The 27945-nt window shown below is 50.4% G+C and overlaps 1 protein-coding gene across 1 annotated transcript in view; it reads right to left on the bottom strand.

Moving 5' to 3' along the window:
• Positions 1 to 280: 280 nt before the first annotated feature.
• FCGBP (Fc gamma binding protein) overlaps positions 281 to 27945 on the bottom strand; it is a 41466-nt gene continuing 13801 nt past the window's right edge. Inside the window, exons 6-20 of the mRNA XM_070397936.1 lie at positions 25408 to 25975; positions 21838 to 22430; positions 19045 to 19633; positions 18699 to 18898; positions 17162 to 17300; positions 15056 to 15393; positions 13505 to 14078; positions 12538 to 13154; positions 11614 to 12157; positions 10225 to 10796; positions 9404 to 9977; positions 8209 to 8408; positions 4255 to 4638; positions 573 to 850; positions 281 to 450 (exon numbers count right to left, since the gene is read on the bottom strand). Coding sequence (XP_070254037.1) covers positions 441 to 450; positions 573 to 850; positions 4255 to 4638; positions 8209 to 8408; positions 9404 to 9977; positions 10225 to 10796; positions 11614 to 12157; positions 12538 to 13154; positions 13505 to 14078; positions 15056 to 15393; positions 17162 to 17300; positions 18699 to 18898; positions 19045 to 19633; positions 21838 to 22430; positions 25408 to 25975 — 6180 coding nt within the window. The 3' untranslated portion in view covers positions 281 to 440. The remainder of the gene's footprint in view (positions 451 to 572; positions 851 to 4254; positions 4639 to 8208; positions 8409 to 9403; positions 9978 to 10224; positions 10797 to 11613; positions 12158 to 12537; positions 13155 to 13504; positions 14079 to 15055; positions 15394 to 17161; positions 17301 to 18698; positions 18899 to 19044; positions 19634 to 21837; positions 22431 to 25407; positions 25976 to 27945) is intronic.

Here is a 27945-nt window from a genome sequence, read left to right as displayed (position 1 = left end):
TGACCCTACTATGCAGGCAGGAAGTCAGGAATAAAACACATGGGTGCCCATCCAGTGTGGCTCAGTGGTTGAGCATCTACTTATGAACCAGGAGGTCATGGTTCGATGCCCAGTCAGGGCACATGCCTGGGTTGTGGGCTCTATCCCCAATGGGGGGTGTGCAGGAGGAAGCTGACTGATGATTCTATCATTGATATTTCTATCTCTCTCACCCTCCCTTCCTCCCTGAAATCAATAAAATATATATGTATATATTTAAAAAGACACATGGGCATGCAGCTTAGCTTAAGATATTTATTCAATGCTCTCACAATCAGCCTCAGCGGCTCAGCAGAGGGAGAAAGCAGGGAAGGAAGACACAGTGATACAGTGCATCCTTGAATTATTGCAGCCTCCAGATGGATCAGGTCCTGAAGTCCTCATTTCCAGTGGATAACTGGTCAGTCATGACTGCAAGAGACAGACACTTAGCACTTGCTCTTACAGACTGAGCACCCGCCCAACTGCTTCCTTCCCATGAGGATCGAGGTGCCCTGGCCCCAAGTAAACTGGCTTCCATGCTACATCCTCACCATGGGGAGAAGTCCGGCGCTCTCCAGTGCTCCACTGTTGTATTTCCCTGGGAGTTATGCCCATCATTGGTCTGGTCCCCGTCAAAGTTTCCACAGGCACCACACAGCATCCCAGCATGGTCACTGCTGACCATCACAGTCAGCTGCCCATTGGTGCCCAGCTGTACCCGGACCCCTGCCTTCTGCTGGACTAGCATGGAGCCATCCGGATTCCGATTCACAGACACAGATGTTAACACTTCAGCTGGGAGATCTACTCGGACTCGGAGACCATTCACCTGTGTTTTTTTTTTTTGCGGGGAGGGGAAGGGGGGAGACACAGACGTTAGGCTAGAGCCACAGAAGAGCTGGGATGTTACCAGGACGAAGACCCCAAGCAAGATAACAAGTTCAAGGAGCAAAAGCAGAGAAGCAGATGCTGAAACAGATGAAGACCTGAAAGGATGGAGAGATGGATACATAATTTAGTTGGAGATTTGGATGGACGGAGAGAAGATTAGAGAGAGGATGAATGCAGAGATGGATCAACAGATCAATAAGCATATATACAAGGGGTTACTTTGTACCAGATAGACGAACAATCAATCAAACCCCAGTGTCATCCTGTGTACATAGTTCTAGTTTTCAAAATAAAAGAACCCTTGAGCATGTCCTGTAAGTTAGTGGTTCCCTAACAAAAGTAACTTCACCCCTTATTTGTTTCAATGCTGATGTCTGAAGCCAAGTAATACCCTAGCAAGCATAATGATCACATGAGAAAATTACTGTTTATCTATCATAGGCTGTAGACTCAGTTAACCTGGTAATCTTATGAGTTTTTTCCTTTATATAACTGTTGTCTCTTTTCATTGATGAATTAATCCTTCTAAAGTTAGACTCCCTAGAGAACTTTTTTGAAAGAAAGTTCTTTTTTTCTAAATGTTTTAGTATCTTGAGCCTTACTCTGCCAGATGATTGAAGAGAGATGTAGACAGATAGAAAAGATAGGTAGATGGATCTGAAAAGATGGATAGATGAATGGATGGATGCATGGATGGAGGAATAGACAGGTGGAAGGAAGGAAGGAAGGAAGGAAGGAAGGAAGGAAGGAAGGAAGGAAGGAAGGAAGGAGGAAGGAATAGGAGGAAGGAAGGGAAGAAGAGAGAGAGAGTTGAAAAATGGAAAGAGGTGGGAGAAGAGATGGCTAGAAGGAGGGAGAGAAGAAGAAGGGATGGATGCAGCGAAGGAGAGCTGGAGAGGTGAATGGAAAGTTTAACCCGGCTGCAAGCTTTAAAAGTATAAGGACTGGGTCTGAGTCATCTGTGTTACCCAGCACATGGACTGATGCAGAGGGAACAGGGCTGAATGTAGTCAGAAAACCAAACTTTTCCTGGGCACCCCCTAGGTTCCAGGCCCTGATGTGGGTACTGGCGACAAAGTAATGACCAAGATGGACAGGACTCCTGCCCATCTAAGGATCATATCTAGTGATGAAGGAAGGCAGCAAACACAAACAAAGAAATAATGGATAACTTCAGATAGTGATAAGAGCCTTGAAGGGAATAAAAGAGAGTAATAGCATTGAGATTGGGATGAAGAGTGAGAGTGTCTGCAGGTGTTCAGGAGAGATCTCCCTGTAGGAGCAATGCTGGAACTCAGACCTGAAGGACGAGCAGGAGCCAACTCTTAGAGTCTCTGGGAGAAGAGCACTGCTGCAATGGGAACAGCAAATGAGAAGGCCTGAGGTGGGAACAAGCTTGGCTTCTATACAAATAGCATACAGGCCAGTTTGGCCTGTTAGTAGCATAATGAGGCAGGGAATGAGGCTGGAGGGGCCAGAAGGAGTTGTTCTCTCAAGGACTTGTAGGGATGGAAGGGAGGTGGCTTGAGTTTGGAACGCTGTTCTGGGAAAGCCACTGCAGAGTTCTAAAGAGCAGAATGACCTGGTCCATTTTATAATTTTAGAATGGATCTATTGGCTGTGTAGAGAATCATTTCTTGAAAGAGGAGGTGTCCGTTAACCTGAATTATGAAACAAGCAGATGGCCAGAGAAAAGGACTGATTGGTCCAGAGTACACTAACGAGAGAACTCCTGCCTGGCCAGCATGGCTCCGTGGTTGAGTGTCAACATATGAACCAGGGGGTCACGGTTTGATTCTTGGTCAGGGCACATGCCTAGGTTGCGGGCTCTAACCCTTGGTTGCAGGAAGCAGCCAATCAATGATTCTCTTTCATCATTGATGTTTCTATCTCTCTCTCCCTCTCCCTTGCTCCCTGAAATCAATAAAAATATATTTAGTCCTAGCCAGTTTAGCTCAGTGGATAGAGTGTCAGCCTGCAGACCGAAGGGTCCCGGGTTCGATTCCGGTCAAGGACACATACCTCAGTTGCAGGTTCCTCTCCGGCCCGGGCCCTGGTCAGGACTCTTGCAGCAGGCAACCAATTAATGTGTTTCTCTCACATCGATATACCTCTCTTCCACTCTCTCTAAAAATCATTGGAAAAATATCCTCAGTTGAGGAGTAAATAAATAAACACATTATATATATATATATTTTAAAGAGAGAACTCCAGCCCCCCTACTTCCACCAGGGCTGAGTCTCGGACCATCGCCGTGCTTTGGTGGAAGGATGTAAACCATCCACTGGATGGTGTGTGGAGCCTGGGCTTTATCTCCCGACTGGACCTAGAAGACACCACTGGATATCTCTGCAATCAATAAACAGGTCGTGGAAATAGAGATGTGCTCATCTGGGAACGTTAGTGCAACCTGACATCTATGCTTGGGTCATGGGCTCTATCATATATGAACTATAAATGAGGAGACTATGAGTCAGCATTAGTCCTGTTAAGCCAAACAGATTCTCTCTTTCAGAAATCTGGAATTGGGGTGATGAGAACCATGGGTTTAGCAAATAAAAGGCAGTTGTAGGTGACAGGAAGGCAAGGGGCAGAATGGAGGGGGCACGTGGGGCTGGAACGGACTCTTGATGCAAACAATGGGCCTGGGGGGTCCCTAAGAGAAAGCAGAAGGATCAAGTGGCCTGTGATTGACAGTGTCAGTGGAAATTCCCACTGAGCACTGTAGTTGGAATCCATCTTGGTTCCCTGTATCTACACACTTACCACCAGCGCCCTGTTCCCATCAAAGTGGTTAAGAGCATGGGTGCTGGTGGGTTCAAGCCTGGGTCTCCTAGGCATTCTCTGAGTGACTTGAGTAAATGACTTTACCTTTTTGGGCTTTAGTTTCCCTCATTATACATGAAAGTATAAATGAGGATAATAATAGTTCCTGTGTCTGGGGATATTGTAAGGAGTCACAGAAAATGAAGATGATTTGGAAAACAGCAAGTCTAAAAGATGAAGGTACACATCCAGACAATTCTGCCAGAGCACCTGGATCCAGCCTCTCCTGAGGCTCTCTCCCTGGATGTTCTAATTATGCGGGCCAATGAATTCACTTTGCTCAAGGAAATTTGAATTTGGTTTTCTGTCATTTGCAACCAAGAGTCAAAACTAACATCAAAACTAGTAAATGGCCCTGGCCAGGTAGCTCAGTTGGTTAGACCAAATCCAGAGACCAAACTGTAGAGATCTAGATAAAGAAAACAGATAGCAAGATAGACAGGCAGCCAGGAATGGAGGGACACCGCAACAGGAAGACAAAGCCCAAGGGAGACATGCCCTCGTGCCAAGGCTTACCCACACGCCCTTGTTTGGGGTCACAGTCACCAGCCCATCCTGGAAGAAGATGTGAACCTGACCCACGGCTTCAACTTTGTCATGGCAAGAGTGGACATCAGCGAGCACACGGAACCAGGGGATGGTCTTCTGTATTCCTGGGCAGCGGGAGGAGAGCTCGTAGATGCCAGGGGTTCTGACAGTACTGTGGGCTCCATCAAAGGTGGTGAGATTGGTGCCCATAAAGAGGGAACAGAGACCAGGGGGGACCCAGCAGTCCCGGGACCCAGCTTCGACCTCGCATACGCGACCCAGAGGGCAGCCAGCTGCCTGGCATGTCAGGCCAGTGCTTGAGGAACAGGAACAGCGCTCACTGCAGTCTGAGCTCAGCAGGGAGGAGTTCACCTGTGCACAGAGAGGGGCCAGGTTACCGCGGTGTGGTCGATTGCAGCAATGACCACAATCCTTCGACCTTCTGAACGTATGAGATCACTTCGCAACAACTCCATTAAGAAATGTAGTTTATTTCCCCTTCCCCACGGAGCCAGGTTGGCTTTAAGACTATGCTTTGGTTTTCACAATGCAGCAGAAACAGTGCTGTGTCAGTTTCAAGCCAAGACCTCAAGACATTACAGCTTCTCCCCCACTCTCCTTGCCGGCCACCATGAAAACAAGCCTGGGTCTGCCAGAGGACAAGAGACCCTGTGCAAGAGAGACAACAATCCCCACTGACGACACTCAACTAGCTCCAAGCTAACTCACCGGGGGACTAGAGTTACATGAGTGAGCCTAGAGGACAACAGAAGAACCATCCAGGTGAGCATAGCCCAAATTGCAGGGTTGCAGAAATGTGAACTAAATAAATAGCTATTTTAAGCCACTAAGTTCTGGGGTAGTTTGTAACCAGCAAAAGCTAACAGACACAGGTAGGGGTGAGCAGGAAACATCTCAGAGTCCTGGCACCCAGAGTCCAGAACATAGGGCCCTGGAAATCCAGTTCCAGGAAACTACTTTCTCCTGTGTGTTTTTTCCCCTACGTAACCAACTGCTCTTTCTTCACCCATTTTCAAGTTCCTCCCAAATCCTTAATGCTTCCTTGCCCAAGGTTCAGTCCTTAGATCTTTTTTTCCCCTTCTATCTTATTTACTATCTGATGATCTCAACAAATAAATTGGTGAACAAAATAGATCCAGAGACAAAGAAACATGGAATAGACTGACGAATCTCAGGTGGGGAGAGATTAACCAAAGAATTCATATGCATATGCATAACCCATTGACACAGACAATAGTGTGGTGAAGGCCTGGGAGGTGGTGGAGGAGAGGGTCCATGGGGAAAAAAGGGGGACATCTGTAATACTTCCAACAATAAAGATAATTATTTTTTTAAATCTCATGAAAACTAAAAGTAGTGTCTGCTCCTTAATTGGACCTGATCCTGGGGGTGGGTGATTGTTATAAAGGACATTATGGGGACAAGTGGTGAAATTAGAATTACATCATCAGATTATATAATAGTATTGAATCAGTGTTAATTGCCTGATTTTGAATTGTACTGTGGTGGTATTAAACAAATTTCCTTATTCTTAGAAAACCCACGCTAAAGCACTTAAAGGTAAAGGGGCACTGTGTCTGTAACATATTCTCAATGGTTCAAAAAAATGTATATATATATATATATTTATAGAGAGAGGATAATAAAGCATACATGGCAAAAGGGCAACAGTTGAGTTCTTTGTACTATTCTTGCAAGTTTTCTTTAGTTTGAAGTCTTTAAAAACAAAAGTTCGAAAACTTTAAAATAAATGAATGAAATAGAACAAATAAATACCATCTCTAAACTGATGACTCCCACATTTGTATCTCCACCCCAGGTGCACAAATCCAAAAAACCCTTCAGCACTGGCGGAGTGGGATGGAAAAAGACAGGGGGCTGTGGGAGTCCAGAGGTACCTAACCCAGCCTAGGGGGTCAAGGAGGGCTTCCTATCGGCTGTGAGACCTGAAGAAGCAGAAGTTTGGCATCTCTTTCTCCAGAAGTCCTGCACATCCAGACCCTCTAGCCCACCTTTTTGCCATTAGTAACACTGGGATGAATGAGAGTGAATGTGGTTACCCACCTTTCTTTTATTTAATAAATATGCTTTTGAAGAAGTAGGATGCCTAGTAGTTCAGAGGGTGAGCCCAGGCTGCTGGCTGTGCTTCGCAGTACCACCACTTTCTAATAGGCAGCCTGGAGCTGACTTCTCTTTATGCAATTTCTGTATCATTCAAATGTCTCATGGGATATTATGATTATTAAATGAATTAACATTTGTAACAAACTTGGTACAGAGTAATGAGGTAGGTAAGTAAGAAATTAGGAAAATTCCCTGGCAAGTGGAATGAGGAAACTGAGACCAATGGTTGAACAAATGGCCGGAACGGCTGAGCAATTAACAGCAAGCTAATGCATCACAAACCCCTACCCTCCCTAACTGAAGATGCCTAATTGAAGAGCAAATGGTTTAAATCACCACAGTCATGGAGGTAGATGACAAAACCCAGTTAGATCCAGACTAATTCAAGATAGAGGTAAAACTGACCAGACTCCATTATATGCCCATTTAAAAATATCAGCCTAGTAAATAACACACCCAGAAATCCAATGAAAACTAGCACCTCCCCTAAAATTCCTGCCCATAGAAAACAGATAAACCCCCCAGGACAAAGAACACCAGCCAGCACATTTCTTCTGAGCGTGCCTGCGCGCCTTTCCTCAGGTGTGTCCTTTTGCCTTCTTTATCCTAAACTCTAAGGCAGTGGTCCTCAACCTCGGCTGCACATTAGAATCACCTGGGAATCTTTTTAAAAAGAAGCCTGACCCATGGCTGCTAAGAGTTCTGATGAGACTCACAACCAGGAAAGCAGTGGGCAGTGGCAGCTCATCTCAGGTTTACCTCCTGATCCTGTCTCCAAGGACCTTCTTTTGCCTCACTGTCCTAAGCTTTAATAACTCACTTTCACCTGAACTTTATCTTGAATTTTTTCCTGCACAAGTCAAGAACCTGGAAGTCACCTGACATGCAAAAGGTCCCAAACCTTGCCAGAAGCAGTCTGGTAACAAGAGTAAGAGCTCAAAAAACATAAATAATAAAAATAAATCATCTATAACAAAAATAAATTAACTTTCAACTTACATTATTAAACTGTTTTTAGCTGTACTACCTACTGCACTGTTGTAAATTTTACTGAGCAGTGGAGGGCAAGGTCCAGTGCTCAATGGGTGCCTTTCATGTGCAAATTGCACCCAATCCTCAGACACCGATGGCTCAAGGATGATGATAAACCCCATTTTACAGATGAAAAAATGAGGCTCAGGGAGCGACTGTAGTAGGTGAATAACAACCATACAGCCCCCTAAAGATATCAAGTCCTAATGGCTGGAACCAGTAAATGTTACCTTATATGGGAAAAGGGTATTTGCAGATGTGACTAAATTAAGGATCTTGAGATTGAGAGATTACCTGGATAGGCCTTAAGTGCAATCATGTATATCCTTCTAAGAGAGAGGCAGAGGGAATTTTTATGTCACACACAGAAGAGGAGTATGACACAGAAACAAAAACTGCAGTGATGTGACCATAAACCAAGGAATGCCTGCAGCCACCAAAAGCTGGGAGAGGCAAGCAGTGGATTCTCTTCTAGAGTCTCTGGAGAGGGTGCTGCCCTGAGCACAGCTTGATTTTGACCCAGTGATCTGATTTCTGATTCATGGCCTCCAGAACTGTGGGGGGATAATTTCTCGTGTTTTAAGCTACCAAATTTATGGTCATTTTGTCACCACAGCCACAGGAAACTAATACAGGATGTCACAGCTAGGAAATGTGGATGGCTCCTCTGTCCCCATCCTTGAGTAGGTCAGCACAGTCTCCCTCAAGTTCTGAGTCTCCCTCAAGCCCCTCCACCCTCCCTGCCCGCCTCAAGCCCCTACTCACTGGCAAGTATCGGCCATCATGGGTGCAGCCGCAGTGCTGGACAGGGACGCAGACGCCCTGGGAGAGCAGGTAGCGATCGTCACACTCACAGCCCTCAAAGCAGTGGGAAGTGCAGCCCGTGAGGCCCGAGAGGGCTGCACAGGAGCCCTGGCAGGAATGTGTACAGATGGAGTAGTGGCTGTGGGCAGGGCACTTGAGTGCTGCAGAGAGAGAAGGCAGGGTGGGGTCATGCCTGCACACTGAGCCCTGGGGACACAAGTGATGAAGACAGCTCCAGGCCCTGCCCTGGAGATCACATCAGTGGGATAAACAGTGCTGGCCCAGTGAGATCAGAGCTGCATCGGGGAAGTATAGGCAGAGTGGTCAGGGCGAGGATGGGGCAACAATGGAGCTGAGGACCCAGGGCAAACCTTCAGGGTGGAGCGCAGGGCTCTGGCTGAGCAACTGGTGGATGTATGGCTGCCCTGAGATAAGAACCAGGGTTGGGAAATAAGAGGATCAAGTTTGGGATGAAAAGCTGATGTCATACGGGAACACAGCAGGTATGAAGAACCCTAAGGACGCCCAAGAGGAAGTGTCCGGGAAGCCACTGGAATCCTGAGGCTAGCAGTCAGGAGAGAGGTCAGGGCTAGAGACAGACAGTGTCCATGCTCAGCACTGAAGACAAATGTAAGGCCATGGAGATGGATAATGGCCCTGAAAGTGGGTCCTGCCCTGAGGAGAACAAAGGAGACACAGCCCTGCAGAGAGGCATGAGGGCCCCCTGCCTTGTCCTAGAGATGGGAGGGGACACAGCCCTGTCCTGGGGATCTGAGAGGGCTGCAGCCTTGTCCTGGGGGATGTGAGGGGACATGTTCCCATACTGTGGAGTCTGGCTGAGTCGCAGACTCAGGCTTTATTGTGTACTAATGACCTGCCAACCCACCCTTCCAGGTCACCACAGAAAGGGTCCAGGATGAGACCTAAGGAGAACTGCATCTGAGGTTTTGGAGAACAGGACCCTGAAGGAGTCTGAGAAGGGCCAGTCAGCGAGTTGGCCAGAGAGAAGCCAGTAGGGTGTGCTGAGGGAGAAGCTAGGGTGGAGGTCCTTCAACAGAGATGGACTGCTCCTAAGATGCAGGCAGAACTGGAAGCAGATCAGGGGGCATCCTCAAGCCTGGTCTGGAGGCCTTTGGGGAGCCCTACGGGCACTTACGGCAGAAGCTGTCTGTCCTCCAGGGCTTCACGGCCTTGTTGGCTGCCTGGCAGGCCGCTGTGTAGGCAGCCAGGCTACGGCAGAGGAAGGTGCTGTTGCCCTTATGGGCACACAGGTCAAAGACGCACTGGCGGAAGTACTCAGAGGGGCTCAGCACCGGGTGGCAGGCTGCGAAGGGGCCCTTGGGGTCCCGGAGCTGCCCGCAGGCCTTGATGCTCTCATATGGCGCTGTCTCCTCTGCTGAGCACACAGGCCAGCCCTGGGGCCCAAAACCTTCGCCACATCCTTGGGAGGAGCCGGGTGCCCGCCATGCAGCTCCAAAGGCATCCACGCTGGGGGCCACAGTGCCACTGGGCAGAACAAAGTCGTCACTCCAGTTGCCATTGAAGTTTCCACAGAGGCCACAGGTTCGGCCATGGAAGGGGCTGGGGACGGATATGAGGATGTAGGCATCACCACCAAAGAGAAGCCGCAGCCCCTTGGCTGTCTGCAGAACCATGTTGCGGCCCTCAGCAGTCACCTGTACATGGCCCACAGCCACAGGCAGGGCTACAGCCTCGCCGTCCACAGTGACCTGGGTGGAAGGATCAGGTGGGTCAGGGACTCACAGAACCACAGATAAGGCAGGATAAGGCTGTCCCCTTAGACTCCCAGGGTGGAGCTGTGTCCCTCTTGGTCACTTTGGGGTGGGGCAGTGTCCTCCTTAGACCCCTAAGGAGAACCACGTCTCCCAGAAACTTCCCAGGGCAGGATCCTGTCCCCTCAGTGTCCCCAAGGCAGGGCCCCTTTCAGATTCCCAGGGCAAGACCATGTCTACTTACCTGCAGGCCACGAGCCAGGCCCACAACCTGGCCAGCCACAGTAACCACCAGGCGTTGGGGGTCTCCAGCCGCATTCTTTTCAAGCACAATGGCAAAGTCCTCATCCCCAGGCTGTGGGTGGCAGACTCGGGCCAAGACATAGGAGCAGGAGCCATGCAGATCATAGACACGTCCATCAAGAGTATTGTAGTGGATGCCCCCACTGACCACACAATGGCCACAGCCTTTAGGGTGACAGGCCTGGACACCGTCCTTTATTCGGCACTCCTCATAGGGCTGGCAGGCTGTGCCCTCCTGGCAGCTGACTTGGCCGCCCGGCCCACACTCACAGCGCCGCTCGCACTCAGGGCCTGGGTAGAAGGCCTCGCCCAGGGGGTAGTAGCGGCCCTCGTGGAGGCAGCCACACTGGCCCACAGGCACGCAGGTGTCGCCGCTGAGCACAAAGCCGGCATCGCAGACGCAGCCCTCCCGGCAGGCTGGCTCACAGCCTTCTGGCGCCGAGAGGCTGGGGCAGCTCACAGGGCAGGAGTCACCACAGAGCTCGTAGTGGCTGTGGGCAGGGCACTGGAAGGCTGTGGGGATAAGAGGGGATGGTCCAGGGGGAGGTGCAGAGTGGAAGCACCTGCCCACCTGGGTCTGAATGCTCTACCTGCCTTTTTCATGAGTGAATCTGTCCAGGGATCTGAGCGGGTGTCAGATCCAGCACATCCAACCGGGAAATTCAGTGTGGGGCTCCGGGGACCAGGTCTCTCTGACCACGTTGTGTGCCAACCTGATCAACCTGACCATGCATATCTATGCAGGTCTAAGCCAGCTGTGGGTATTCAGGATGTGAATCTGACTGGGGGTGGGGCCAGATGTATCTTGGGGTGTGAATCGTGTGAATCTGTACCTACCTGCCTAGGGCTATGTCAGGGTCAGGATTCCACCTGGGTGTATCTGCCCCGTGTCTCTAACCAGAGTCCCTCTCTGATGTTATTGGACCAATTCCTGTGTATTTCAGTGTCTGAAACAGTGCAGGGGCATCTGACCAGGTGTAACTTCCAAGGTCTCTGTGACCAGGGGTACCTGGGAGAATCTACTTCGCCAGGTGTGTCTGGCTGTGTAGCTCTAATGGGGGTCAGCCAACCCACTTTATCTGCCTCAGATATCTGAGCGCATGTTCCCCGAGGGTCTGCTGGACCCAGGTGTTCTGACCAGGTGATTCAGAGCCTCTCCCACTGCAGTATGCGAGCTGGTGCATTTAGCGAGTGAATGCCAAGATGTTTCTCTGACGGAGCTAGCTGGCTCGGGAGAGGCAGGTGGAGGAGAGGCTCTGGTCTCAGGGCCCTGTGAAGGGTGAGGCGGGGAGACCCCTACTCTGCGGCCCACGCATGGATGAGTACTCACGGCAGAAGTCCGGCCGCCTCCAATCGCCGAGCTGGGCCCCAGCGGCCTGGCAAGCTGACACGTAGGCGGCCACGGCCGGGCAGAGGCCTCCGGGATGGCCCTGGGCCTGGCAGGCGTCCAGCAAGCAGGCCTGGAAGTACTGCGCGGGCGGCAAGAGGCCATGGCAGGGCGCCAGCGGGCCGTCCGGGGCCAAGATCACGCCGCAGGCGTCCGGGCCGCTGAAGGGCTTCTGCTGCTCCGGCGTGCAGGGCGCGGGGCACGGCCCGGGCACGCACTCCCCGCAGCCCGCGGCACCGCCCACCTGCCAGCGCCCGGGGTCTCCGCCCACCGCCGTCAGGTCGTCGGCGGGGTCCCGGTTGTAGTTCCCGCACAGGCCGCAGAGGGCGCCCGCGTACGCCGCCGGCACGCGCAGGCGCACGTCGCTGTTCCCGTCGAAAGCCAGGGAGAGCCCCGCGGCCGCGGCCACCACCACGTCGGGGCCGCTCAGGTGCGCGCGCAGGCGCGAGTCCAGCTGGAAGGGCAGCGCCACGAGCTTGCCGTCCACCTGCGGGCGTGTGGAGTGGGTGGAGGCAGTGACCGGCCAGGACTCAGATTGGAATCCTGTCTCCTACCTCCTGGGTGTGTGAGTGGGAGGGGGCAGGAAGGGGCGTGGGCACCCTGAGCACGTGACCTCCCTCCTTTTAATAATAGCAATAATAGTAATAATCTTTAGTCAGGATGTCACTGGCTCCTCATAACACCCTCTGAAGCAGATACTTTTCTTAGAGGAATAAGCAAAAGCTCAGAGGTGGGGAAGCCACCGCTCCAAGCCTTGGAAGGCCTATACTCTGAACCTGTGGTTGGTACTCAGGGATTGGCAGGCCACTAACTCCCAGGCAACTTCAGGCTTGGCATGTGCTCCTGTCTGATCCACAGACCCCTTACCTGCAGCTGTCGGGGCCAGCGGGCACTGAGGGTCAGATTGTGGTTGTAGATGTGCAGGGTGACGCTGCGGGTGTAGCTGACGGCCTGGCTGCCCCGGTGCTCGTTGGCAACAGTGACGGTGAAGTTCTCAACACCAGCGGGTGGTGCATGGCAGGGTGCACTCAACAGGTACTCACAGGTACCTTGGAAGTCGAATCGGTGCCCGTCCAGAGTGATGTAATGGGGGTCACCCCAGGCCTGACATTCAGCCGTACTAACGGGACGGCAGCCATACTGGCCTGAGGGCAGCAGGGCACACACTTCACCGAGCCCACACCTGGCAGGCTTGCAGACCAGCGAGCCACCCCCAGGTCCGCAGTGGCACTTCTGGGAGCAGGTGGTACCAGCCCAAAACTCACTGCCTGCCTCGTGGTAAGTGTTGTTGGCCCAGCAGCCGCAGCCCCCATCCAGAGGAACGCAGCGGTCTACGCTCAACACAAAGCCTGCGTCACACTGGCAGCCCTCAGCGCAGGGGCCCTCACATGGGGCTGGGATCGTGGGCGGCACAGGGGACGGGCAGCTGGCAGGGCATGGTGGGCCACAGAGCTCGTAGTGGCTGTTGTTGGGGCAGGAGATCTCTGCAGGTGGATTAAAGAGGGGGAGGAGGAGAAAGAGAGAGAATGGTGTTAGAGGGTGGGATCTGAGGATAGGGTGGGAGGAGACTGAGATAGAGACCCCGAGGGACTGACAGAGAGATAGAGAAACAGAGCAAGAGATGCACAGAGAGAGAACAAACACCCAGAGACAGGAGAGAGAGAATGAGCAATAGAGACAGAGAGACAATCACAGGAAGGTGCAGGAAAAGCACCAAGAGACAAAAACAGAGAACGAAATAAAAAGACCCAGAAGGACTGGAGTGAAACCAAACCAGCCCTGCAGAGACAGGACCCGCACCCCCAAGTCCTGCCCTGTTCACCCCAGCACTCACCACAGCCGGCCTGTGTCCTCCAGTCCTCGATGACAATGCCAGCAGCCTGGCAGGCGGCAGCATAGGTAGCCAGAGCCTGGCAAAGTATGTCATGGGCCCCGCCGCCCAGGCAGACATCCAGAACACAGCCCTTGAAGAAGCTCTCAGGTGCCACATGGGCATGGCAGGCTGCAAAGGGGCCTTTCGCGTCAGCGGCCAGGGGTCCACAGAAACCAGGGCCCCGGTACTCCTCCAGCTGGTCCTCAGGGCATGTTGGGCAGGACCCCTGACACTCATCCCAGCATAGTGGGTCCCAGCCTGGGACTCGCCAGCTTCCACCCCAGACGGGTATAGAATGAGCCAGTGTGCGGTTAGGGAAGGCTTGGTCATTGTTGGGGTTTCGGTCCATGTTCCCACAGAGCCCACACACGGCACCATGATAGCTACTGGGCAGCGTCACCTCCACTCGCCAGTTCCAGTCATAGCTGACCCGCAGCCCGAAGTCGGCTGCCAGGATTGCTTTGGATGCTCCCTGAGTCACTGAAAGCCGCCCACCAGCCACAGAGGTAGGCAACGCTGTCAGCACACCATTCACCTGCGGGGAAGGGGGGATCGGGAGGTAAAGAGAGGTCACTCAAGGTGTGGAGGCCCAGCCTGGCCTCTGCCTCCCTCACTTGGCCTCATGGCTGGAAGCCGCCAAGGCCTTCCTCACAACGATGGTCGCATAGTCATTTGACGAACATGGACATCTGCTGTAGTTCAGGTCCTGGGGAATGAAGCCTATCTCTGCATCTTTTTCTAGATCTCTCCTGATTGCCATCTCCCTCCCTTCCTCTCCCTATTGTCTCTCTACATCTAGATCGATCTCTCTGGGTTTCTCTGAGTGTGTGTGTGTGTGCACTCTCTCTGGGTCTCTATCTGGTCCTCTCTGGGTCTTTTTCTGGGTCTCTCACCCACTTGCTCCCTCCCTCCTGGTTCCCTGGGCACCTCTGTGTGTCTGGGCATCTCTTCCACTCACCATCATTTGTTGAGTACCTACCCTGCTCCACACCTCACCCCCCCCCCCCCCCCCACCGTGAGCTGCCATTAATCTGCATCTCCATTACCCTGGGCAGAAAGGGTGACCCATCTCTCTCTCTAGTTCCCTGAATGTTGCTCCACATTGGAGTCTCTAGGCTTCTCATTTGTTCCCTCACAAACATTCATGGTGGCTTCCTGGGGTCAGACCCTCAGCTGAGCACTTGATGTGTACCCCCCTCACTGTGGGGCAGGGCCTGCGGTGATCCCCATTCCTAAGTAATCACTGGCCCAATATCACACAGCTCACACGGAGAGCCTGGGTACAAAGCCAGTTATGGAAAAAGGTAAAATGCTGAAGTCCTACATGAAAGCCCTTTGCAAAGGGGTGAGCTCATTGAATTCCCAACAGAGAACTAATGTTGTTGCTGTAACTGTTGCTTTGCTTCCATTTTGTTTCAGGCCTAAGTGAAGAGAGCACTGAGCTCCTAACTGTGGCCGGCAGGACCCCTCCTGCCCAGCTGGGGGCTCAGGGGACCACCCTGTGGGACTTACCCGGACTTTGCCAACTTCGCCTTTGTGGATGGAGATGTTGATGTTGAGGGCAGTCACAGTGACAAGCCTCACATAGGACACAGCAGGGTTGCCTCGATTCTCATTCTTGGTGGTGATAGTGAAGGGTGTCAGGCCCTGGGAGTTGACCCCTGGGCAGCTGGTTGTCGCCAGCACATAGTTACAAGTGCCCTGGAAGTCAAAGTTCCAGCCGTCGAAGGAATGGTAGTGGGGGTCGCCCCACAGCCAGCACGTGGCCTCATAGTTGGGCACGCACACACCATGGCCACCCTTCTCCTGGCACGTCTCCTGTGGCCGACACGTCACACCATGGCACAGTTCTGGGGGCAGGTGAGAGAGGACCTTGAGGGGCTGCCTGGCATGAGGCTGGCTGCTCCCCAACATCTACTCCCATCTGTGCAGGATACTGACTCTGGGGGCCAGGGGCATGCAGCCAGAGGCATGTGGGACACCCACTGAGCAGGGGGCGTTTTCCTGCTCGCCAGCTCCAGCCTGCACAGCCTCTCGGCCATCCAGTGGGCTGCAGTCACACCTTCCAATGAGACCTCCTCTCGGCCTTGGGGTGGGCCCTCTTCCCATCCCCTCCCTCCCTCCGTGCTCTGCTTTAGCCTTAGGGGCAGGGGCCGTATCTGCTGTATGTTCCTTAGTGTCCATCCTCATTACAAGGAAAGAATTCCTTCTATACAACTTTCCCTATTCAGCTGCTGTGTGGTTTCTGTCTCCTGATTAGATTTTGACCAATATACCCCTCCTCCCTAGGAGTCCCTGTTACCCTGCCCATCAGCCCTGAAGTCTCAGTCTGTTCTGGAGGTTCCATTTCCTCAGCCTCAGAAATAAGGCAATTATTCTCCGCCCATCACCCTAAGAAACCAGTCCCAGGGGTGGCTCTGTATCTTAGATTTAGTCTGGGAAGTCCCCGTGTCTGAGATGGTCTCCCTAAAAATCTTGATCCTCCACTCAATGGGGCCCTGTATCCAAGACTCAAGCCTTGGTGGGGTCTCTGCTTGAGACCTCAGGACTCTGTCCCTGTCCCCGTGGCCAGTCTCTCAAACCCCTTGGGGATGGTGTCTGAAGCCCCAAGACTAATCCCACATATCAGCAGTCAGCAAACTGTGGCACCACCAGCTGCCTGTTTTGTAAATAATGTTTTATTAGAGCTACACCTCCAATTAGATAGTCTGTGGCTGGTTTCATCCCATGATGGCAGAGTTGAGTTGTTGTGACTGAAATCATATGGCCTGCGAGTTTAAATATTTACCAGCTGGACCTTTATTTTATACACTCAGTGACCAAATTATTATGACTGGCCAGATTATTATGACCACCCCATCGGTACAATGAAGTAGTTATGCAAATAATAATAATAATAAAACCTTGAGAGTATTTGCTTAGGAAGTTTTCAATATTCAGTATTTTTGGAATTGTCAATGAAGTACTGATGGGGTGGTCATAATCATCTGGCCACTTGGTGTATTTTTAAGTCTTTTATTTTTTAATTTCTCACCCAAGGATGTTTTTTAAATTCATTTTAGATAGAGGAGAGAGAGAGAGAGAGAGAGAGAGAGAGAGAGGGAGAGAAAGGGGGAGAGAGAGAGAGAGAGAGAGAAAGAGAGAAAGAGAGAAAGAAAGAAAGAAAGAAAGAAAGAAAGAAAGAAAGAAAGAAAGAAAGAAAGAAAGAAGACCAAAGTGTGAGAGAAACACCAATCGGTTGCCTCCTGTAAGTGCCCTGACTGGCAATCGAACCCACAACCTTTTTGATGTATGGGACTATGTTCAACCAACTGGCCAGCCACCATCTGGCCCTTTAGAGAAAATGTTTGCCTGTCCCTCCCTTATGCTGAGGGTCTCTGACATCCGCCCAGCTCTGAGGGCTCCCACAGCCTGGACTCCACCATTAGGGTCCCTGCCTCCCAGCCTGGGGGGCCTCTGCCCATGGCCCTGGGAATCCCAGCCCAGGGGTCCCAGGTCTGAGACCTCAATCCTTAGTCCTCTGTGCCTGCCACCATAACGATCCAGGTCACCCACCCTCAGCTCCAGAGTCGCTGTGCTCTGTTCCAAGTCACAACGGCCCCAGCCCTAGCCCATCACCTCTGACACAGCTCAGGATGCCTGCCACGGACTGGCACACGTGCCCCGCTTCACAGCTGTAGTTCTGGCACACCAGGCCTTTCCCAGCATGGCACACACACTGCTGCCGGCAGCTGTCGATGAGGACCGTCTGCTCTGGCTGTGGGGACAGCGGGCACAGTCATCAGTGCGGGTCTGTGCCCTCTGACTCCAGCATCTGGTGGTCTGGGCACAGTGGGATCCAGAGGACAGGAAAGGGACATCTTTCATCAGGGTGGTCTCTTGTGTGTGAAACTAAGGCACCACATGGCCTTGGGGTTCAATTCATTCATTCACTCACTTTCATTCACTTACTCATTTGTTTATTACAAAATAGCCACTAAATATCTGCTGTCTCGGATAAATGGTATATCAGAGTGAAGAGGAGCAGAGGCTCCGGAGCAGACCGCCTGAGTCTGAAGCCTGTTTTTGCTCTGCTCCAATCATATCATTCTGTGCAAATTACTCAACTTCTTTATGCCCCAGTTTCCACATCTGTAAGTTGCAGATAATAGTTACACCTACCTATGAAAGTATAACTGAGTTAGCAATACATATAAAGCACAGATGAAATGAGAAGGATTTCCTTGAAATCATACAGATTGGAAAGAAAGTGGGTAGAGATGAAACAAGATTGGGAAAATGTCGATTTTTTTTAAAGCTGAGTGATGGGTATGTGAAGATTTATTACAGTTCTCTTTTGCATATTTGAAAACTTTCATAATGAAAAATTTATATATTATAGTATAGTATAGTAGAGTATAGTACAGTATAGTATAATACACATACAGCACTTAACACAGTGACCGGTACATAGTAAGCACCATCTGCCGATGTGCTATTATTAGAATTCATATGAGGAGAACTTCAGGGAGGGCCCTGTCCTCATGGTGCTCACAGTTCTTTGAGGGAGACAGACTTTACCAGTGGTTCTCAACCTGTGGGTCGCGATCCCTTTGGCGGTCGAACAACCCTTTCACAGGGGTCGCCTAAGACCATCCTGCACATCAGATATTTACATTTCAATTCATAACAGTAGCAACATTACAGTTATGAAGTAGCAACGAAAATAATTTTATGGTTGGGTCACAACATGAGGAGTTGTATTTAAAGGGCCAGAAGGTTGAGAACCACTACTTTAGACAAACACATTCAAGTCAAAAGAACAGGAGTAGCTGTGAGAGTGGGAGAGGGCAGCAGAGGGAGTAGCCACGGGTGTAACAGAGGCAAAATCTAGACCCGGATACAAAGCCAAAACTTGACCTGGGGAGCCAGGTCATATTTACAAAAGTCTTTCCCACCCCCATGGGGACATTGATCAAAGGAAGCAAAAGTGAGAACTGGGAGGAGCCAGGTAGGAGGGGACACACTGGATCACAGTGGGGCCATGGGTTGTGGAAGAGGGATGGGTGGGAGGGACAGGAAGGATGCCAAGCGGACAGGCTGAGAGGTTGATAGGCAGTGGGAAGGGCAGGTCTAAGATGAGGCCCCAGATCTGCTCAGGATGACCAGTTCCTACCTCATAGTAGACACCATTGTGGTAGCAGCCACATTTCTGGATGGGCACGCAGGCTTGGCCGTCACTGAGGAAGCCGGGGTCACACTGGCAGCCCTCCGCACAGTTATCCGGGCACTGGGGGGGGGCACTGAGTGCAGAGCAGCTCAGGGAGCATGTGTCTGCGCAGAGCTCATAGTGGCTGTTGGAGGGGCACTTCATCGCTGTAAAGAGTGGGTGTGGTTCAGAGCCCCTGGGAAGGAGGGTGCAGGGCCCAAGGTCTTCCCCTTTTGTGCCTCAACCCACCGCGCCCCCCCCCCCCCCCCCCCGCCCCATCCTTTGGTCTCTGCCTTCTCTGCCCCTTACTCACGACAGAAAGATTCATTCCTCCAGGGTTTGACATGGCCTCCAAGTGCCTGGCAAGCACTCACATAGGCATGAATGTTACTGCAGAGAATGTTCTGGCTTCCGTCACCCACGCAGAGGTCAAAGACACAGTCATGCAAGGGACCCTGGGGATCAAGCAGCTTGTGGCAGGCAGCCAGCGGCCCAGTGGGGCTGGTGAGGAGCCCACAGAACTGCTCCTGCTGGTATTTACTCTGCAGCTCAGGTCCACACTCTGGAGGGTTGCAGTCTTCGCCGGGCTTGCAGGTGGGTGGCCGCAGGCAGGGAGAGCCGGGCACGGCCTCCTCCCAGGAGTTGCCAAACTCATTGGGGCTGCCTGCCTGCGAGCCATCAGGCTTCTGGAAGTCATCCTTGGGGTCACCGTTGTAGTTCCCACACAAGCCACATAACTGCTGGTAGTAGTTGCCTGGAACTGTGACCCGCACATTGTACATGAGGTCGTAGGCCACACGCAGGCCAAAGTCAGTCTGGATCACAACGTCTGAGCCGTGCTGGGAGGCACGGACCCGGCCCTGGGCCAGCACCACAGGTAGCTTCATGTCCACACCATTCACCTGGGAGGTAGGAGATGCCATACTTCAGAGGGTACACTCTGAGAGGGCAGACCCTAGCCAAGCCCCTGCCTGACACTGAAGATGTGTATGACCTTAGTTTCCATATTTGTAAACTGGGTATAACAGGGTCTTAGAGTGGGCTGAATGGTGGTCCCAAAAGATATGTCCACCCAGGACGTTAGAAGATGACCTCATTCTAAATAAGAGTCTTTGCGAATGTAATTAGGATAATGATCTTAAGATGGGAACATCCTGGATTAGGGTGAGCCCTCTGTCCAATGGCAAATGGCCTTATAAGAGCCAGAAGAAAAGACACAGAAATACCCAGAGAAGGCCAGCGAAGATGAATACAAGGATTGGAGTGGGGAGATGCGGTTACAAGCCAAGGAACTCCCGGAATCTCCAAGAGCTGGAAGGGACAAGGCGGGATTCTCCCCTAGAGCCTTTGAAGGGGGTACAGCCCTATGATTTTGGACTTCTGACATTCACAACTGTGAGAAAATAAATTTCTGTTGTTTTAAGCCACAAGAAACTAATCCAGGTCTCAATGGAATAAACCTTACCAGTCATTCTTTAGTCACCACTTACTGCGGTGACTGATTCCAGAGACACCTGCCTGGGTTCAAACCAGCTCTGCCCCTTACAGTCTTCCTGTGACCTTGGGCAGGAGGGTCACCTCTCTGTCTCTGCTTCCTCACCTACTGAGTGGGAATGAGGTGCTTACCCCATGGTGCTGTTGTCAGGACTTGATATATTAATATTTGCGAAGTGCTAAGAAGCATATCTGACACAGAATGGGTGTTGGGTGTTCTGGGAACACTTGCTATTATTAATAGCTGTGACTGGGAGTTTTTATTTTGAAGAGTAAACGGGTGCTAAGGGTTTTTGCCTTAATCATCAGTGAGTGGAAAGTCAGGTTAAATTTCTAGGGAAATGACTTCAAGTCCATGAACCAAAAATCATTTGTTTCAGTGTAAGGCTGCTGGACACCAACAAAGCCTTGTAAATCCACCTCTGATGAACGTACTTGCTTGGCCTTTTAAAACGCAGACACAGTGAACATTAGGTTGTTTTGAAAGTGTGAGGAATCAGAAGAGAAGGTAGGAGAAAGACATGCTCCTGACCGAGTCTCCTAAATAGAGTCAACCGTACTTCCCAAGCAGGAATGGGCAATGGTTAAGGACAAGTGACTTACCCCCCTCTCCCATGCCTCAGTTTCCTCATCTGTATAGGGGGAATATTAATAGTTCCCATTTCATGGCAAAGCTGGGGGATTCAATGAGGTGAAAATAACAACACCAACAACTCATGCATTTTGAGCCAGGAATATGCCAGGTGGTATTCTAGGAGCTTGCTTATATCAGGGACTATATATAAACATCAAATCCATGAGCACATGAAATAGTCAGCTATTCGTCAGCATCCTCATCGTCAATATTGCTACTAGTACAACAGCCGTGTGCCTGAATTGGAGTGGGATCTCTGAGGAAAACCCTCTAGTGTAAGTGAAATGCCAGTTTCCACTTGAGACCAAATGCTTCTCGATCAGAAAAGCATCAAAGCACCCAGGGCACAGCATGCTGTCTCCTGGCACACCATCTTGGGTTCAAGTCCTGCTTTTGCTGGGGGCCTTTGGGCCAGTGATGAGACTTCCTCTCGAAAAAATAAAGCAAATCATGGCACTCTAGCTACTGCTGGGAGGACCAAATGACACTGTTAGGTATGAAGAGCTTAGCCGCCAAGGTCTGGAGTCAGCTGTATAAAACCGTAATTCTGTTATTGTGGTTGTGGCTATTAAGGAGTGATGGCGTTATCCACAGATCATCCTCTGTCCTTGACCCCTTTCCCATCCTTGAACTTTACCAACCTCTGATTGCATCATGTTCTGCCGCGGCTGGGAGACTAGGGAAGTGGATGGAGGGGAAGATGGAGGGGAAGGAAGGAGGGTGTGGGAGAGACATTCAGAGGGAATAGTCAAAGGGCAGAGAGAGGGAAGACTGGGCCACATGAAAACAGGTCTCATGTCCCTTGGCTCCCCACTCTGGGCTCTGATTGGCCAGCCCTCGCCTTGGGAGCCCCATGCCTCCCACATCCACTCTGAGCCCTATGTCTCCTGACCTTGGGCTGAGTGCTGCCTGGGTCTCACCCACAGATCACCTTCTATCCCGGACCCCCACCCCTTCAGGTTCCATCCCTGCTCTCACCTTGATCTTCCACTGTTTCTGTTCCAGCCGCAGGGTGAAGTTAGCCACCTGGACAGTGACCACCCGGGTCACACTGACTTTCCTATTGTTCCACTCCACATTCTCCTGCAGGACAGCAAACTGCTCCAGGCCAGGCCGGGTCCCACAGGTCTGAGCCAGCACGTACACACAGGTGCCCATGAAATCAAACCGGCGGCCGTCGAAGGTGGTGTAATGAGGGTCTCCTGACGCCTGGCAGGTGGCAGAGCCCACAGCGACGCAGCCCAGGATGCCACCAGATGGCTGGCAGGCCTCATGCGGGCCGCAGGTGGAGGGCTTACAGGATACCAGGCCGCCCTCCTGGCAGTGGCACAGGGAATCGCAGCCCGGTCCAGGATAGAAGGTCTGGCCCGGAGGATGATAGATGCCCTGGTACAAGCAGCCGCAGGAGGACAGGGGCACGCAGGACTCACCATTGAGCGCAAAGCCCTCATCACACACGCAGCCCTCATGGCAGTCAGAGCCACAGCCCCCGGGCACTGGGAGGTCTCCACAGGACAGTGGGCAGCCACGGGAACACAGCTCGTAGTGACTGTGAGGCGGGCAGCTCAGTGCTGCAAGGAAAGTAGCTGTCAGAATTGAGAATCCCTGACTCCGGTGACACAGTTGACCTCCTGACACACATGCATGTGCACACACTGCTCACACACACACACACGCACATTCACACATAAGTGGTCCAGCTGCAAAGACTCCCTCTGTTGAGTGGGGCCTGGGGAAACAGATTATATCACAGTTAATCTAATACTGATCATTAGGATTTTTTTTCTTATTTAACTGTGGTTCGGGTCATCTGTAATGTTTTCAGTGACCTTATTCAAATTGGTAACAAGTGCATATGTGGTACATATTTTAAACACATGTATGCATGTATATATAGTGTGTGTGTGTGTGTGTGTGTGTGTGATCTATACAGTGTATTTGTGAATACAGTGCTCTTAGCTTTTTTATTCTATAGTAGGAGTAGTAATTCTATAGATTAAAATATTTGGCCACGTTGTAAAGAAAAAAGAAAAAATCCCTGTTCCTCTCTCCAAACCCTACTCACTCCTAAAAGAAAACCCACCACCAACAACAACAATGAGAAACTAAAACTGAACCCAATCAGAGTCCTCTATCTGTGCAGCTCAATACAATAGCCACTGTGGCCATTTAAGTGTAATGCAATTAAAATGGAATAAAATTGAAGATTTAGTTTCTTGGTCACAATAGCCCCATTTCAAGTGCTCAATAGCCACATGTGATAGTGGCAACCATATGAGACAACTCCCATATGGAACATTTCCATTATCACGGAAGTTCTATTGAATAGCACTGTTCTAGACCTAATATCCAGTTTACAAGAAAATCCAGCTACACCAGTTGTTCCCAACCTTTTTTTTGGCCATGCCCCACCTACGCATCTCTAAAATCCTGATACACCGCCCTCCCCACCCCCGCCCCCGTGACACATTATTCTTATTATTCAAAAAGTGAACTCCTAGCCCTAACTGGTTTGGCTCAGTGGATAGAGTGTCAGCCTGTGGACTGAAAGGTCCTGGGTTCAATTCCAGTCAAGGGCACATGCCTGGGTTGTGGGCTCAATCCCCAGTAGGGGGCATGCAGGAGGCAGCCAGTCAATGATTCTCTCTCATCATTGATGTTTCCATCTCTCTCTCCCTCTCCCTTCCTCTATGAAATCAATAAAAATATATTTTAAAAAAGTGAACTTCTATTTTCATGGATGAAGCCTAAAAGGCCATTAATTTGGTCTAACCAAGCTTCCAAAGAACATGGCATCAATGAAAGAGAAAAATAAAAGAACAAAAGGACAGATGAAGTACTAAGGAAGAAATCACGAAGAAATTGTTTAAAAAAATAATAATATGAGTGATATGAAAAAATAGCAAATAAAATTTCAAAACATAATAGAGAACTGAAATGCATAAATATGTCACAATATACTAGCATACTTATATGCTGTATATGAGGCCCCTAGAACCATAAGAAATGCAAAAAATTCACTGTTAATAACTCATTCTTGAATTGCCCCCCTTAAAAGTCAAATTGCCCCCCTGTGAGGTGTGTGCCCCACATTGGGAAGCACTAGGCTAGACAAAGGGACAAATTAAATAACACTATAAAGAAGCAACTAGCCAAGTCCAGACAATAGGAAATCTGGGCAAATGACCTGTTATTTTCCAATAAATAAGTGGCATGAACAAAAGGGAGGGTGGATAGAGGGATAGGTATGAGACAAAGAAAATATAATAAAATATAGACTGTAAAATCTTTATGGCAAGTATAAAATTCTTTTTTTTCTTTTTCTTTTTTAATCCTCACTTGAAGATATTTTCCCATTGATTTTTAGAGAGAGTGGAAGAGAGAAGGAAAGACAGAGAGAAATATTGATGTGAGAGAAATACATCAATTGGTTGCCTCCCGCACACGCCCTTGACCAGGGCCCAGGCCAGGGAAGAGCCGGCAACCGAGGTATGTGCCCTTGACTGGAATTGAACCTGGGCTCCTTTGGTCCACAGGCCGATGCTCTATCCACTGAGCCAAACCCGCTAGGGCTAAAATTCTTTCAACTTTTCTGTATGTTTGAAAAATTTCATAATAATATATTGGGGGAGAAGGGAGGAGACTGTTACAGGGTAAAGTGATTTAAGAAAAATCAAACCAATGCATTGTGTGGGCTTAGTCTGAATTCAGATTCAAATAAACTGAAAAAACACATTTTTCTTAGAGAACTGGGGAAACTGAAACACAGGTTGGGTTTTGGATGATGTCAAGGAACCGGTGAACTGGTTTTTAGTTTCAACAGTATTTAACCTGTTCAGAAACTTTAGATGTCAGAATAGTGGTTACCTCTTGGGGTATAGGGCCAGGAAGAGGGCATGAAGGGGCTTCTGAGGCAGTGGAGGGGCCTTGTATGCTCTTTTTTATGATTCTTGGGACAGGTTATGCAAATTTGTTCTCTTGCTGAAAAATGGTTAAGCTTCTACTTATGTATATTTAAACATGTGTTTTATATTTCAACAATAAATTTTAAAATGTAAAAATCAGGTGAAGGGATGCATGGCTTTGTGAACTTCTCTTATAGGCAAGCAAAACTGTGTGAAGACCATTCCTGCAGCCACATCGGATGCAAGGGTCTCAAATTGACTACCCAAGGGGCCATCAGATGTTGTACATGAGTGAAGTAGACCAGATGGGGACCAAGAAGAACTAAAGAGGGAACCGGGCTCCTTCTAAAGGCAGTACCACTGCTCATCTCTGAATGACAACTGCCTTATGGCAACCACACCCGGGGCCACCAGATGTATCCAGTCATCTTACAAATATTTACTGCATCTGTGATTTCCTAGCTGTCATGATCCTGGGCATGTAACTGATCCTTTCTGAGCCTCAGGTTCTTCATCTGTTAAATGGGTAAAACCACAGTTCCTACCTCATGCGGCTGTTATAAGAATTAAATGAATTAATGATATTTATATGTTAATGAGTACACACAAGACTGAGACCCCAGTTTTCACTACTGGTACTCACGGCAAAGTTTCTCACTCCTCCAGGGGTGCACAGTGGCCCCAGTGGCCTGGCATGCAGCAGCATAGGCAGCTAATGCGTCACACAGTGGCCCAGACTGGCCTGGTAGCAGGCAGAGGTCGTAGACACAGTCGCGCACAGCGCCCTGTGGGTCCAGCTTGCGGTGGCACTCCCGGAAGGGCCCTTTGGGGTCAGCAAGGATCCCACACTCCTTCTTGCTCTGCAGCTGCTGGGCCACCAGGGAATCCAGCTTGGGACAGTCACCTGGCTTGGTTGCTTCACAACCGGGCCTTGTCTCCTCCTGCCAGCTCTTCCCAAAGTCCAGTGCATTGTCAGCTTGGCCCCCACCCTGCAGAGCTAGATCGTCATCTGGGCTCCCATTGAAGTTCCCGCAGAGCCCACACAGGGCCCCGGCATAGCTTCCAGGCACCTTGGCAGTCACACGGGCATTCCAGTCATAGGTGACAGTCAGGCCAAAGTCTGTGCGAATGACTACATCTTGGCCCTGGCGGAACACCTGGACCTGCCCATCGGCTGCCTGGAAGGGCAGGTACTGAAGGAGGCCATCCACCTGGGTAGAGATGCAGGAGAGCCAAGGGGTCAGGGTGTATTCATGGCTCTGTAGCCCAACCCTCATTCAATCAGCTCCAGCTAGCCTCAGCTTCTTGCTATTCCCTTGAGCACATCACGCTTGGTCCCACCTCAGAGCCTTTGCACTTGCCGTTCCCACTGCCTAGCACACCATTCACCTCTCTTCATACTTCAAGCGTCAACTTAAATCCAAATCCCTAACTCATGGCCTTCAAAGCCTTCAGACTCTGTCTCCCCATGACCTCCCTGACCTCACTTCTTCACACCCTCCTCCTCACTCATTCTGCTCCAGCGACACTGGCTTGCTTGATATTCCTCTAACTCTCCCAGTTTAGTCTAACTTTAGGGCCTTTTCACTTTGCCAAGAACATCAGCTAGTCCTTTTGTCCTGGCGGCTTTCCCTTCATCCTTCAGTACTTGGCTTAAATCCAAGTCCCTACTCTAGAAGGTCCTGCTTAACCTTGGCTCTCTCCACCTTTGTGCCTGCATCACCTACCACCTCACTCGCTTAGCCTCCTCGATGTCTCCCTGAACATATCAAGTACATTCCCACCTCAGGGCCTTTGCACTTGCTTTGCCCTCTTCCTAGAATACCACCCTTCACTCTTCACTTGGCCACCTCTACTTCACCTTTTAGGTGTCAGCTTTGCTCCAAACCCCTTACAATGGCCTAAAAAGCCCTAGATGATCTGAGCCCCACTACTCTTCAACTTAATTATCCCATTCCCCACCCCTGAAACTCCAGTCATGCAGGCATTTTGATATTCTCCTGAACTCACCCAGCTCAGCCCAGCCTCAGGGCCTTTGCACTTGCTGTACCCTTCACTGCCACATTTCTACCCTCTAACTCATCCCTATTCTTTGCCTGGCCTCTTTCACCTCTCAGCTTAAAATAGAACCCTTCTACCCACCAGGCCCTGCTTGTCCCCACTTTTCTGATCTCATCTCCTAGCAGCCTCTGTATTCCATCTTCCTAATCTCACTCTCTCAGGTGCAATCTCATTGGCCCCATGCTGTTCTACACTATTCAAGCTCAGTCCAGACTCAGCCTTTGCACCTATTGTTCCCCCTGCCTAGGAATAACTATTTTTTGAAAGGGCGAGGGCTATGCCCTCCATCTTGCCCCGTATCCTCCATGTTGGGGCAGCAGCCATGTGCTCAGGAAAGTACCTTCTTCCCAGAAGCCCAGGCCTCTGCTGGCCACGCCCAGGATTTCTTTAAACTAACCAATGACAATCAGGGGACGTGCGTGCCATGGATATGACCACATCCTGTGTAACAAGACCCGACTTGCACCTGGCCAATCGGCAGGGCCCACAATCATCTCTCCTCCCCTCACTCCACCCCCCTGTTAAAACCCCATTTTTTCCCACGGGCCGTCTCTCTCGTCTCGCCGTTGCGTCTGTAGAGGCTGGGAGCCAGACCCGGGTCTGTAATAATAATAAAAGACTCTCTGCTTTTGCATCGGACTTGGCTGGCTCCCTGTTGGTCTATTGGGGATCTTGAAATCTGGGCATAACACTTTTCACCTAGTGGTCTCTTCCTCATCTTTTAGTTTTTAACTTAAATCAAATGCCTCTATCACAGCAATCCCCTCCATTATCCCCTATTCTCCCTCTATTCTAGCCTCACTGGCCTCCATGATGTTTTGCTACCTCTCATGTTTGTTCCTCCCTCGAAGTCTTTGCACTTGCTGTTCTTTCTAGCAGGAACACCTGTCCATCCACTTATCTCCCTGCCTGTTCCATCTCTTTCTTCGGGAGAGGCAATAGAAGGTAGTGTTTGAGGGTATGGACTCTGGAGAAGCTTGGTTTGAAATCCTGGCTCTGTCACTCACTGACCCCTGAGTAAGTAGTCACTTAACCTCTCTATGCCTCAGTTTCCTCATCTAACAAGATCAGCTATTTCACAAAGTTGCTGTAGAAATTCATTGAGTTACTGTAGGTCAAG

Source organism: Myotis yumanensis, unplaced genomic scaffold, assembly GCF_028538775.1.
Source record: "Myotis yumanensis isolate MYYU_CA2020_CCGP unplaced genomic scaffold, mMyoYum1.0.hap1 SCAF_18, whole genome shotgun sequence".
Lineage (NCBI taxonomy): Eukaryota > Metazoa > Chordata > Mammalia > Chiroptera > Vespertilionidae > Myotis > Myotis yumanensis.
Note: the sequence above shows the minus strand (reverse complement) of the source record. Positions and strands in the feature narration are given on the sequence as shown.